Source organism: Rattus norvegicus, chromosome 11 (assembly GCF_021556685.1).
Source record: "Rattus norvegicus strain SHRSP/BbbUtx chromosome 11, alternate assembly SHRSP_T2T, whole genome shotgun sequence".
Lineage (NCBI taxonomy): Eukaryota > Metazoa > Chordata > Mammalia > Rodentia > Muridae > Rattus > Rattus norvegicus.
In genome coordinates, this window is record NC_141544.1 from 83,353,440 (window position 1) to 83,367,922 (window position 14,483).

At 45.3% G+C, this 14,483-nt stretch overlaps 1 protein-coding gene across 4 annotated transcripts in view; it reads left to right on the forward strand.

Annotated features, from left to right (window-relative positions):
* Window positions 1-14,483, forward strand: part of Acap2 (ArfGAP with coiled-coil, ankyrin repeat and PH domains 2) — a 118,689-nt gene that overhangs the window by 47,056 nt on the left and 57,150 nt on the right. For all 4 annotated transcript variants that reach the window (XR_015632858.1, NM_001034006.2, XM_087576848.1 and 1 more), the window contains 3 exon segments: window positions 4,744-4,801; window positions 7,581-7,700; window positions 8,727-8,780. Coding sequence is in view for 3 of the 4 variants with exons in the window: in NM_001034006.2 (NP_001029178.1) it covers window positions 4,744-4,801; window positions 7,581-7,700; window positions 8,727-8,780 (232 nt within the window). In the remaining variant the exon portion in view is untranslated.

Consider the following 14,483-nt stretch of genomic DNA (forward strand, 5'->3'; position numbering starts at 1 on the left):
AGGGAGTATACTCAAGATGTAGGCACAGTACACACAGGGAGTATACTCAAGATGTAGGCACAGCACACACAGGGAGTATACTCAAGATGTAGGCACAGCACACACAGGGAGTATACTCAAGATGTAGGCACAGTACACACAGGGAGTATACTCAAGGTGTAGGCACAGCACACACAGGGAGTATACTCAAGATGTAGGCACAGTATACACAGGGAGTATACTCAAGATGTAGGCTCAGTACACACAGGGAGTATACTCAAGATGTAGGCACAGCACACACAGGGAGTATACTCAAGGTGTAGCCACAGCACACACAGGAGTATACTCAAGATGTAGGCACAGCACACACAGGAAGTATACTCAAGATGTAGGCACAGTACACACAGGGAGTATACTCAAGATGTAGGCACAGCACACACAGGGAGTATACTCAAGATGTAGGCACAGCACACACAGGGAGTATACTCAAGATGTAGGCATACCACACACAGGGAGTATACTCAAGATGTAGGCACAGCACACACAGGGAGTATACTCAAGATGTAGGCTCAGTACACACAGGGAGTATACTCAAGATGTAGGCACAGTACACACAGGGAGTATACTCAAGATGTAGGCACAGCACTCACAGGGAGTATATTCAAGATGTAGGCACAGTACACACAGGGAGTATACTCAAGATGTAGGCACAGCACACACAGGGAGTATACTCAAGGTGTAGCCACAGCACACACAGGGAGTATACTCAAGATGTAGGCACAGCACACACAGGGAGTATATTCAAGATGTAGGCACAGTACACACAGGGAGTATACTCAAGATGTAGGCACAGCACACACAGGGAGTATACTCAAGGTGTAGCCACAGCACACACAGGGAGTATACTCAAGATGTAGGCACAGCACACACAGGGAGTATACTCAAGATGTAGGCACAGTACACACAGGGAGTATACTCAAGGTGTAGGCTCAGCACACACAGGGAGTATACTCAAGATGTAGGCTCAGTACACACAGGGAGTATACTCAAGATGTAGGCACAGTACACACAGGGAGTATACTCAAGGTGTAGGCTCAGCACACACAGGGAGTATACTCAAGATGTAGGCTCAGTACACACAGGGAGTATACTCAAGATGTAGGCACAGTACACACAGGGAGTATACTCAAGGTGTAGGCTCAGCACACACAGGGAGTATACTCAAGATGTAGGCACAGTACACACAGGAAGTATATTCAAGATGTAGGCACAGCACACACAGGGAGTATACTCAAGATGTAGGCACAGCACACACAGGGAGTATACTCAAGATGTAGGCACAGCACACACAGGGAGTATACTCAAGATGTAGGCACAGCACACACAGGGAGTATACTCAAGATGTAGGCACAGCACACACAGGGAGTATACTCAAGATGTAGGCACAGTACACACAGGGAGTATACTCAAGATGTAGGCACAGCACACACAGGGAGTATACTCAAGGTGTAGCCACAGCACACACGGGGAGTATATTCAAGATGTAGGCACAGCACACACAGGGAGTATATTCAAGATGTAGGCACAGTACACACAGGGAGTATACTCAAGATGTAGGCACAGCACACACAGGGAGTATACTCAAGGTGTAGCCACAGCACACACAGGGAGTATACTCAAGATGTAGGCACAGCACACACAGGGAGTATATTCAAGATGTAGGCACAGTACACACAGGGAGTATACTCAAGATGTAGGCACAGCACACACAGGGAGTATACTCAAGGTGTAGCCACAGCACACACAGGGAGTATACTCAAGATGTAGGCACAGCACACACAGGGAGTATACTCAAGATGTAGGCACAGTACACACAGGGAGTATACTCAAGGTGTAGGCTCAGCACACACAGGGAGTATACTCAAGATGTAGGCTCAGTACACACAGGGAGTATACTCAAGATGTAGGCACAGTACACACAGGGAGTATACTCAAGGTGTAGGCTCAGCACACACAGGGAGTATACTCAAGATGTAGGCTCAGTACACACAGGGAGTATACTCAAGATGTAGGCACAGTACACACAGGGAGTATACTCAAGGTGTAGGCTCAGCACACACAGGGAGTACACTCAAGATGTAGGCACAGTACACACAGGGAGTATATTCAAGATGTAGGCACAGCACACACAGGGAGTATATTCAAGATGTAGGCACAGCACACACAGGGAGTATACTCAAGATGTAGGCACAGTACACACAGGGAGTATACTCAAGATGTAGGCACAGCACACACAGGGAGTATATTCAAGATGTAGGCACAGTACACACAGGGAGTATACTCAAGATGTAGACACAGTACACACAGGGAGTATACTCAAGATGTAGGCTCAGTACACACAGGGAGTATACTCAAGATGTAGGCATATCACACACAGGGAGTATACTCAAGATGTAGGCACAGCACACACAGGGAGTATATTCAAGATGTAGGCACAGTACACACAGGGAGTATACTCAAGATGTAGGCACAGCACACACAGGGAGTATACTCAAGATGTAGGCACAGCACACACAGGGAGTATACTCAAGATGTAGACACAGTACACACCGGGAGTATACTCAAGATGTAGGCACAGAACACACAGGGAGTATACTCAAGATGTAGGCTCAGTACACACAGGGAGTATACTCAAGATGTAGGCACAGCACACACAGGAAGTATATTCAAGATGTAGGCACAGCACACACAGGGAGTATACTCAAGGTGTAGGCTCAGTACACACAGGGAGTATACTCAAGATGTAGGCACAGCACACACAGGGAGTATACTCAAGATGTAGGCTCAGTACACACAGGGAGTATACTCAAGATGTAGGCACAGCACACACAGGAAGTATATTCAAGATGTAGGCACAGCACACACAGGGAGTATACTCAAGGTGTAGGCTCAGTACACACAGGGAGTATACTCAAGATGTAGGCACAGCACACACAGGGAGTATACTCAAGATGTAGGCACAGTACACACAGGGAGTATACTCAAGATGTAGGCACAGCACACACAGGGAGTATATTCAAGGTGTAGGCACAGCACACACAGGGAGTATACTCAAGATGTAGGCACAGTATACACAGGGAGTATACTCAAGATGTAGGCTCAGTACACACAGGGAGTATACTCAAGATGTAGGCACAGCACACACAGGGAGTATACTCAAGGTGTAGCCACAGCACACACAGGAGTATACTCAAGATGTAGGCACAGCACACACAGGAAGTATACTCAAGATGTAGGCACAGTACACACAGGGAGTATACTCAAGATGTAGGCACAGCACACACAGGGAGTATACTCAAGATGTAGGCACAGCACACACAGGGAGTATACTCAAGATGTAGGCATACCACACACAGGGAGTATACTCAAGATGTAGGCACAGCACACACAGGGAGTATACTCAAGATGTAGGCTCAGTACACACAGGGAGTATACTCAAGATGTAGGCACAGTACACACAGGGAGTATACTCAAGATGTAGGCACAGCACACACAGGGAGTATACTCAAGATGTAGGCTCAGTACACACAGGGAGTATACTCAAGATGTAGACACAGCACATACAGGGAGTATACTCAAGATGTAGGCTCAGTACACACAGGGAATATACTCAAGATGTAGGCACAGTACACACAGGGAGTATATTCAAGATGTAGGCTCAGTACACACAGGGAGTATACTCAAGATGTAGGCACAGTACACACAGGGAGTATACTCAAGGTGTAGGCACAGTACACACAGGAGTATACTCAAGATGTAGGCACAGTATACACAGGAGTATACTCAAGGTGTAGCGTACCCTCTGCTACACACACTGTTACTGTTGGAGTTGTTTTCCCCAGAGGTTTCCAGTGTTGGAATGCAGCCTGCTGTAGCATTGGTTGCTTTCTCACTGCCATTAAGAGCCTCTGCTTACTGCTTACTTCTTTCTGTATCCTTTAACCTTTGTAGAGTTTTCTGTATTAAAATTATATTGACAAGAAACAAAGTGCCCTTATTTTTATTTCTCATAGTGAAAGCCCCTTTGATTGCCAGTGCCTGGCTCTTTGGTTGTATAGACTTCGTCATCTACAAATCAGAGTTGGTTAAGGCTCAACTATTAAAATATTTTTACTCTCTTCCTTCCTTCCTTCCTTCCTTCCTTCCTTCCTTCCTTCCTTCCTTCCTTCCTTTCTTTCTTCCTTTCTTTCTTTTTATGAAATTAGGCTTTTGGTTGATTTTATTTGATTGGTGTCCTTTCTGTACTTTATGCTCCTGCTCACATATTCTTAATTCAATAAAAAAAAAAAAAAACAAACCACGACAATTCAGAATACTGTTACTAATTTGAACTGTGTTAGTGATTAAAAGTAAGTTAGCCTTGGGGTGGCAGGATGGCTTGGTTTTAAGACCAATTTCCCCCTCTCGAGGATCCAGATTCAGTCCCCCACATTGTATCAGACGTCTCAACTCCTGCTCCAGGAGGTCTGACACCTCTGGAGCCACCTCTATGGGCACTCGTGTAATGTGTACATCCCCACCTACATACATGTTTACACATGAATGTTAAAGCTAGCATGACAATTTTACAATCTGTGGTTCTGTGTTACTGTCATGTTTACATAAAGGATAACTTTTAACCATTCGTGTCTGTGCTCTCACAGTTTTTTAAGAGTAAAGTGTACCTTTAAAGAGACAACTAACTTGCTTTTTATCCAATTCTAGGGCTGCTTTGGAAGAAGTAGAAGGAGATGTGGCTGAGCTGGAACTGAAACTGGACAAGGTAAGTGTACATTTAAGCTGAGATCAGTAACTCCTGTTTTCTACAATAAGCAGTTAGCGTCTGCCACAGTAGGTGGTTTATTTACTTGGGATCTCTGTGAGGAGAGTTGCTCTTGCCCCAGCTTGCTGCGTGAGGAAAGGAAGGCTGGAGACATTGAGTACCTGCCTGTTCAAGATGGATCGTCAAAACTGGAGTGCACGCCTCCTTTCAGAGCCTCTCAGAGCTGCCTTCACGTTGTTAGGAGTTTGTTCACGTCTTCACCATCCGGACGATCTCAGTTTCTTTTCTGTTACTTACTGGATTTTATACATAACCTGGATGATCCTTGTGTAAGTTTCCGTGTGGCCAGGTTCAAATGCAAGTAAAATTTAAAGTGCTCATTCCATTTTTTTTTTTTTTCTTTTTTTCGGAGCTGGGGACCGAACCCAAGGCCTTGCGCTTGCTAGGCAAGCGCTCTACCACTGAGCTAAATCCCCAACCCCTCATTCCATTTTTAATCTAATTCCAGAAGAACTTAAAGTACTTTATAGTCCTGCAGTTGAGTTTATGTAAGGGTAAACGTCCATTGGTCCCTATCCTCTCTGTTGTTACTGATGGTGGTTTTTGGATGTGTGTCCCTGAGGCATTGCCTGCTGTGTGCCAGACAGAAGCCTCAGAATGGGAAATACATGGCTTCCGCCCATCCGCTCAGACTTTGCTTTCTAACTCTGTTCGGTGACATCTCCTGCTTTAGACACAGGCGTATGCTCAGCACACCTCTCCTGACAGTGGTCTCCTACACTGTACCTGTTGGATGTCATTACCCTGGTCTCATTCCCAGATTATTTTCCTCTTCTCCAAAGAGGAACCTGCTGCTGCTTCCCAGTTCCCTCTGTCCTGCATGTCCTAAGCTCGTTTCTGTCTCTGTGGATTGTCTTCTGAGGATGTGTTGTAACTGGGATCGTGTATCAGTTAGCCACTTAACATATCAGTCAGCTGCTTCCACTTAAGATAAGTAAAAGTAAAAAGTAAGCATGCTCACACTTTTAATTATCAAGGCAAGGGTCTCATTTCGTTGTCTAGGCTGGTTTTCAACCCCCGTGCTAGTGATTCTCCTGCCTCAGCCTCTTAGAGCTGTGGTGCAGACACCACCTTGCCCAGTAGGATTCTCCTTACGTGATGTGCTCTACACCACGAAGGGTACAGTGTGCTTGGTAAGGCTGCAGAGCCCAAACACTAGATGCATTTCCCTGGGGATCGTAGGCTCTCGCCCGCACTGTGGCTGTGTGGGTAACCGCTCTGTGAGACTGGCACAGTGCTCCTCACCGCACAGTGCTGCCTGGTGGGAATGTTTTTATTTCTCCGTCCTGATCCAGAAGCAACCTGTCCTTTTGCAGCAATCAAAGTATCCTTTTCTGTGTAAATCCTCCACTGCCGCTTCCTTTCCCTTGTCCTCCACCTCTGTTTCCTATGAAGCAAAGCAGAAACGAGTGAGCGTCGGTGAGAAAGCCGGGAGGCCGGCACTTTGCTAAGCAGTGGCCGTGCACCTGTAGTTGCTTTGCTGAGGGATTTTTCATCTGGTCTCTGGATAGAAGCTTCTTGTATGTTCATACCATTACCCTTGTTATCATCCACAGGTGAAGAAATGCAGGTTTGTCAAGGTCACCAGGCCCTCTTAGGTGGCAGTTAGGATTTGAATCTGAGTAGATTGACCTGAAAATCCTGTTTAAATCATGCTATACTATGTATTAGCCTCTCCTTTTAATTTAATTAGTTTTGATATTTAATTTCTTGAGTAACACTACCTACATGGGACAAAATTCAAAGGCAAAAGAGGTGGACCCAGTGAAAGTTTTTCAAATCTGATTCCTGTGCTAGAGAAGCACTCTGTCCTAGTTTTCTATGCCTTCTTGCAGACATTTTCTAAGCACACAGAAGGATTTTCATCTCAGTAAGTTTTAGTACTTTTAAAAATCTGATTTTCCCCTGTGCGTTGAATGCTGTTATTTACCTGTGGTAGAGCTGTCTTTGTTTGTGGCGTGAGGGAGTAGATTTGCGCCTGAGGCGACCTTGGCAGCCTCTGCAGCACAGCCGCACCCCCAGCTCTGTGTATCGGATTATATTGCTTGTATATGTCACACGGCTTTCACGTGGATGAGTCACAGTGGAGGTATAAACGAGGGAGAAGCCAGAGAGGCTGGTGCACGCTCAGTTCTGAGGCTTTATTCAGTGCCCAAAGCAGGCACTGGGGAAGAAATACGTTTTTGCTAGTGGTTTCCAGTATTGTGTAGTTGTCTCAAGACATCTGTCTGCCGGTGAGCCACTGAGCAGAGTGACTATGACCTGGTCCATGTCCCTTTACCCCAGCGTCCCACAGTTAAACATCTAGTTACGTTGTCACCACTGCTGCCCATTCACCCCTCCTTTCCTCTAGACGTAGTTGTGGGTGTGCGAGCCGGGAACTGAACTCAGGGCTTTTCACGAGGGCAAGTGCTCTACTGTGACTCCATCCCGACTCCTCCTCTAGATTTAGTAAACACGTACGAGCCTACATTATGGATTTGATAAAAAGGTGGTGTGCAGTCAGACAGCCCCTGGGTCCTAAAAGGTTGACCTTTGGTATAACTCTTCCTGTGAATTTATTATGTAAAGCAAAGGAAATTTTCTTACAGTAATTTCTAGTTTTTTGTGAAATGTAATTTGTATTGAGTAGGCTCTCTCCCACAGCAAAGGCTAACTCTTCTTCAGTGAAGGCACTACAAGATCAATCCTTTCTTATCTCTTCTTTTTCCTTTTTCAGCTGGTAAAACTTTGTATCGCGATGATTGATACCGGCAAAGCCTTTTGTGCCGCAAATAAACAGTTCATGAATGGGATCCGAGACCTGGCCCAGTATTCTAGCAATGACGCTGTGGTTGAGGTTGGTATCGCTAAAATTACAGGTATAGAGATGGCGCAACAGAACAGCATGTGACTGTGCACTGATTAATCTTACTGATGCTTACAGCAAGCAGAAGGGCTGCCATTTCCTGGAGCCATATTCTACAGTTCTTGTTGTTTGGTTTTGATTATTTGTTTGTTTGTTTGTTTTGAGACAGGGCGTCTCTGTGTAGCCTTGGCTGTCCTGGAACTTAATCTGTAGATTGGCCTGGCCTTGAACTCACAGAGATCTGCCTGCCTGTGCCTCCTGAGAGTTGAGCTTTAAAGGTGTGGTGCCACCATGGCCCAGCCTGCAGTTCTGTTTTTTAAGGTAGCTGTACATTGAAGTTTGATGTGTTGGGTGCATAGTTAGCACCACTGCCCTCACCTGCTTTCCAGTACTCACGTTGACATTCGGGTGGGTGAACTGATGTAGCTGCCAGTGGTCAAGAACAAACCGGGCAGCAGTAGTTGACAGTGTGGCGAACAGAACAGCATGCTAAGAGCAGGACCCAACTGCATGCTTGGTATGTACGTGTGGTTGGCCTGTTGTGCTGGACTAGCTTGGGTCCCTTCCTGTGTTCTGTAGTGTTACTGATTGTTTTTTCCATCTTGAAAACTGAATAGTGAAGTAGCAGGTGTGTTTTGACAATTATCTGACCACTGTTGCTCACAGAGCACACTATGAATGCTATCAAACCTTTAGGGCTATACACACTGTTGGATAAGTCAGTACTAATGAATTCTTTGATTTTTCTAGGCCTCTGCATGTTGTCACATGTAGACACATGTTGTCACATGTAGACACATGTTGTCACATGTAGACACATGTTGTCACATGTAGACTTATAGTAGGCATGATCCCTGCAGAGCATGTCCAGTGAGCCATTGAGATTGTCCTTGCAAGTAAATGTTACTGCTTACAGGATAATTTGAATTTTCTGTCAGAAATGCTAATGTAATATTTTTGTGACTTACTTTAATAACTGTTAAATGATTTACTTTTTCTTTGGTTTCTTTCCTACAGACGAGTTTGACCAAGTTTTCTGACAGTCTTCAGGAAATGATCAATTTCCACACAGTAAGTATGTGTGAGTGGGGGATGCTGGGACTGGTGGCAACTCAAGCATCAGTCTTAGGACACGACTCATTTGGTGACCTGATCGGTTTTATGTTGGGGTGGATATAAAATACTCCATAGGTGTGGATGGCAGGGAACAAGGAAAGAGATTGGCTTTATTTCCAGTTCTAGTAGAATAGACCTTATGTGTTTGAGCCGTGGGTCAAAGGGTTATTTCCTGGACAGTTTATTTATTTTATGGATAGTTTGCCCATGGTTACTCCACTAAATAAAATGATACTCTATTTTCCGTAATAAACTTAGTATTATAAATTAATACCCATTAAAGTTATTTTCCCACTTTGACTCTGTGTCATTTTTGGGGGATGAGGTGAGGGTTGGGCTGGTTATATTGTAACTGAAGCTACATATCAGTATTTATTTTTAGTTCTAGTTAGCTTTTTCAAAAACTGGCATGTATAATCTTCTGCCTTGAAAAAGATGTGTTTATTTTTATATGTATTTTATGTGTACTAGTGTTTTGCCTCCATGTATGTGCCTGGTACCTACCAAGGCCAGAAGAAAGCATCAGATCCGCCTAGGACTGGGTTACAATGGTTGTAAATCACTGTGTGAGTGCTGGGAATCAAACCTGGGTCCTCTGGAGAGGCAGCCAGTGCTCTTAACCGCCAAGCCGTTTCTCTAGGCCCTGGAAACATTATCATAACATAGTGTGATTTCATGTGTGATTTCTGCAGTCCTAAGGGTTATTTTGGCCTTAGCTTGCAGTTAGCAACCACATAGCGGTCACCTGCTCTGATGCGTGCAGTCCTGTGGAAGGAGGTTGTTGTTATGCTGCCGAGACTTAGAGCGCGTGGTTTTTGGGTAGGAAATGATCACTTGGATTTAAGTGTTGTGAGTCATTATTACCATTAATTTATAATTTTTGAGATAAAAAGATTTAGGTTGAGGGAGATAATTTTGAACTACTATATTTGTCTTTTGGGTATAATTAATGAAAAATTGTTCAATGTGCAGAAATCAGTGGTGAGGTAGATCTGCTTAGCAATGAAACACATGAGTACATGCTGTAAGTCTTAGAGGTTGGGGATAGTTTTTGTGTGGATGTGCATACTGTGTATGATATTTTAAATTATATCGATATATTAAAATTAATTAGTAAATAAAGCAAAGTACTAGCTCACTTTAGTTTAGTGTTACTTAGGTTTATGATTAGAAAGTGGATTTTTCAAAAGAGACTTTGAGTCTCTGTAGACCTGTACTCTTTCTAAAAAATTAGATCTGTGCATTTCGTTCCATTTGCATACATAACTTTTCAATAACAAAAAATAGGGGCTGGAGAGGTGGCTCAGTGGTTAAGAGCACTGACTGCTCTTCCAGAGGTCCTGAGTTCAAATCCCAGCAACCACATGGTGGCTCAACCATCTGTAATGAGATCTCATGCCCTCTTCTGGTGTGTCTGAAGACAGTTTCAGTGTACTCATATATAATAAATAAATCTTAAAAAAAAAACCCATAAAACAAAAAATAGCTAAAAATAAGGAAGAATAACATTTTGTTGGGAAAGGCTTTGATTAACCATCACCACAAGCCAGGTAAAACTGCCAAGAAGCAACAACTGGTACAGAGGTCAGTCTCCTGCAGTATGATTGTGCTGAAGGTCACACTGGCTGTGCACACTTTCATTCTTAGAGATGGTTCTAGGAATAATACAAGCAGTGGTCCTAAGGTGGGACTAAAATCCTTGATAGTTTTGGGTAATTCAAAATGGAGACAAAAAGGGATGAGGTTTATAGCTTTGCCAAAAGAATAATTCCGTCTGTAACTGAAAGTTAGCAGAGGAAGTCATCTCATAGCATCTAAGTAGGGCCCAGCAGCCGAAACCACAGTCGTATCGACTGGTTTACACCTTTAAAATGTTTGCAAACCATAACCGTCAGTGTCTTACAGTGTTTGACATCCACTCCTGTTTATTGGGAGGATGTGAGGAGGCTAGCCTGCCTTTGCTCTTGGTTCTGCCTGGGTGGCTTGTCAGCGTGTCTGGTGCTAAGGCCGGCTGGAGTCGGCTGGGTGTCTAGCACCTCTTATTCCTAAAGACCAAGGTCCAGAAGATACATTGCTTCCCCCTGGGCTACAATCTTTTGATCAAAGCAAGAGTCACAGTCATGTCAAATTGAAGATAAGAGAATTAACTCTTAACTCTTGGTCGTACAATGACATGCTTCTGCAGACTTGGGAGAATTGTGGTGGCTGTCAGTTCACGCTGATCACAGTTTTAAACACTAATATATAGTGCTTAGTTGTATGTATGCTGGGAAACTTCCTGTACTAAACTGTCCGGCGTTTATGATGCCCATGTCAGAACTCTGACCTTAGGCCGCTGTAAAGTACCCTAGGTGATTCTGACGTAGGGCAGTTTTGAGAATCACTAGTGAAGTTTGAGATTCTGATTTTATTTATTTATTTATTTATTTGTTTGTTTGTTTGTTTGTTTGAATTGGAAATATTTTTCCCTTGCAGCATATTCTGATCATGGTTCCTCTCCCTCATCTCCTTCCAGACCCTCCCCACCTCTCCACCTCCCTACCCTTCCAACCCCTCACCTTCTCTTTCTCTCTTTAGAAAACAAAAATGCAAAGACAAACAAGCAACACAGTATATAAAGATGCCTGCGTGTGTGTGTGCATGTGGGCGCACGCGCACACACACGCGTACACACTCACACATGCATGCACACGTACACAGTTAGAAACCATACAATATACAAGAAAAAGACCACTAAGATGAGAAATGTACAGAAATAACACTGAGTTGGTTCTGTGTCGCCCCTCAACTGCTGGGCATGGGGCCTGCCCACAAGTAAGGTTTGCATGCCCAGGGAGAATCCACTGGAGGAACTAAGCTTTCCTCCGCAGGTGGTGGGCAGTTGGAGCTAGCTTCTTGGTTAGCACGGGGAGCTTGGGTTCACTTCCCCCTCTTATTTAGTGCTGGGACCCCATCTGGCTTGGACCTGGGTGTGCTGCCAAGAGTCTCTGAGTTTATGTGTACATCAGAGTCTGCTGCTTAAATGGTGGTTCCTGACCCAGGAACATCAGCACCGCCAGATCAGCTGTAAACCTGTCGGCCCTGCAGGGTCTCAGCCCCAGGATCATCAGAGAGGCCAGCGGCCAGTCTGAAAGTCACCCTTAGAGCCCATTATGGCTCACAGGCCAGATTTAGTCCCTTGCTTTTATTTTTCATTTATTTCCATTTCAAATTTTATTGGAACATAGCTTTACTCATTTGAGTGTTGTACTCATGACAAGGGTGCGTGATTGTGGTGGTCAGTGCATATCTCGGGAGTAAGGCTCTCCTTACCGCCTAGAAGTGTGCTGACTTCTGCTCCTCTTAATTGTTTGCCTCTTTTGGGGACTGTGAGAGCCACTACGGGCTACTTTCTGAGTTAGTGGACGTGAGTCAGTGATTTAGCTGCTGCAGGCAGATTCTTCTCAATGTGGTCAGACGTGTATGAGCCAATTTTGTAAACTGACCTAATTAAGGTCAGAATCTTTGGTAACAAGGATGAGGAATCCAGAAATGCGTGGCTGGTCGGTCGGTGGGTCTGTCTGTCTGTCTGTCTGTCTGTCTTTCCTCTTTTTCTGTAAATCACCTCAGGTCATCCTTACCTGCAGTTTAATGTAACTGTAGAAACAAGCTGCCTGAAGACTTGTGTAAACATGGATTTTGATCCTCTCCCACTCCTCTTTCCCTCCCTCCCTGCTTCTCTCCTCACTTCTCCCCTCCCTTGCCTTTCCCTTTTCTTCCTTCCTTTCCCCTCTAATCTCATTTTCCCTTCCCTCTGTTCCTGACAGGGTCTCACATGGTCCAGGCTGGCTCAGAGCTCACTGCATTCCCTGGCTGTCCTGTGTTTGTGATCTTCCTACTTCTGCTTCCTGGTCACTGTCTGCCCACAGGTGTGCTGCTGCCTGCTGGACAGTGACTCTGCATTCCTAGTCTGAGGTGTTTGGTGAGCTCTCGGGCAGATCAGGCTGGCCTAGAACTCATGGCCCTTCTGTCTCAGCCTTTCAGATGCTGGAATTTCAGGTGTGCGCAATTTGATTTCTGATAGCAATTTGATATTAATGCCTAGTCCAGCAGAGAACCATTGACTGCAGAGGGACAGAAGAGGTCTGTAGACAGGTTGGCATGGCGGAGGATGTACAGCGAATAGACATTTGTTTGCCTGTTGAAACTTGTAGTAGCGACTCTTCATTGTCAGTCGATTGGATTTTGAGTAAAATCTGTTGGAGAGTCTGTAAAGGCATTTCTAGATTTAACCAAGGAAGGAGGGCGCACCCCGGGTATAGGTGCAGCTCTCTCACGGACAGAATAAAGAGGCAGATGCACCAGCATCTGTCCTCCACTTTCCCACAGCCCAGCCACCTGTGCCCCACAGCCCTGCCACCTGTGCCCCAGCCCTGCCACCTGTGCCCCACAGCCCTGCCACCTGTGCCCCACAGCCCAGCCACCTGTGAGAGCCACAGCCCTGCCACCTGTGAGAGCCACAACCCTGCCACCTGTGAGAGCCACTCTCCTTGCTGTGGCTTGCCTCCCGCTGTGGACAAGTATAAACCTTTCCTTCCTCAGTCACCTCAGTCACAGTGATAAGAAAAGTTACAAAGACAGAAATCTGGTTCTAAGAAGCAGGACTGTTGCTGTGGTAAACCTGTTCATGTGGTTGGTAGGTTTTAGAACTAGAACTTCAGGCTGCAGAAGCCCTGCAAGGAGAACTTAATAGGCATTCAGAGTACTGCGGGGAATGTGGACGCTGAAGACTGCTCATACGAGTTCAGAGAATTACAAGTTTCTACAGGCAAACAGACATTTGCCTGTTCCACTTTTTCTACATCCTCTGCCCATTCTAATCTGTCTGTAGGCTCCCCCCACTCCCTCTTCAGGAGTCTTAGGAGTTGAGCTAGAAGCCAGTCGTGTTACATTCCGGGAAACGGTCTATTCATTCTCTGCCTGTGTCCTGAGACAGCCGGAGCAGGGAACTAACTGGACTGGAGACATTTCAAGGCAGCAGAGCGTTCAGGCGGTACCATGGCTACTGCTCATTGCTCTCAGCCAAGTGTACACCTAGAGGGGCACATATAGAATGAAGAGTAGGAAAAACATGAGCAGAGTGGCAAGTTTAAAGTCCTGGACGAGCAGAGTGTAGAGAAAGCCCCATGATTGTTACAGAGATAAGCACAGTTAAGGGTGTCCTGACATTTCATCCTGGGACAAGAGCTGAAGCGCTGTAAGGGTGAGACCCCACCATGAAAGGCACCATACAGCATGTGAAAAGGAGAAAGAACTGAGAATGCCTGGGAAGGATTTCCTTGTGTGGAAACAATCTTCTAGGGGAGTGTTTGTTTCTCCAGCTTCAGCCGCCAAGGTACATAGAGGTCCAGATGTGGTAGAGGGCACCACATCAGAACCTGCCAGCACTGTTCATGTGGTATCAGTTTTGGGGTTGTGGTATCTTACAAGATTCTAGAAAACTGCTGAAGCAAGGTTGGAGTCCATTCAAGGAGGTTCTTTGAAGATGAACCCTAAGTTACAGTTGAGACCCTCAGAGGTTGGAGATGCCAGGACTCTGGTATATCAGTAGAAGAAAGTCACAGGGACAAGTGGAGCCAACCTGACCGAGAGTTGGAGAAGCAGGGCTACCCAAGGCCA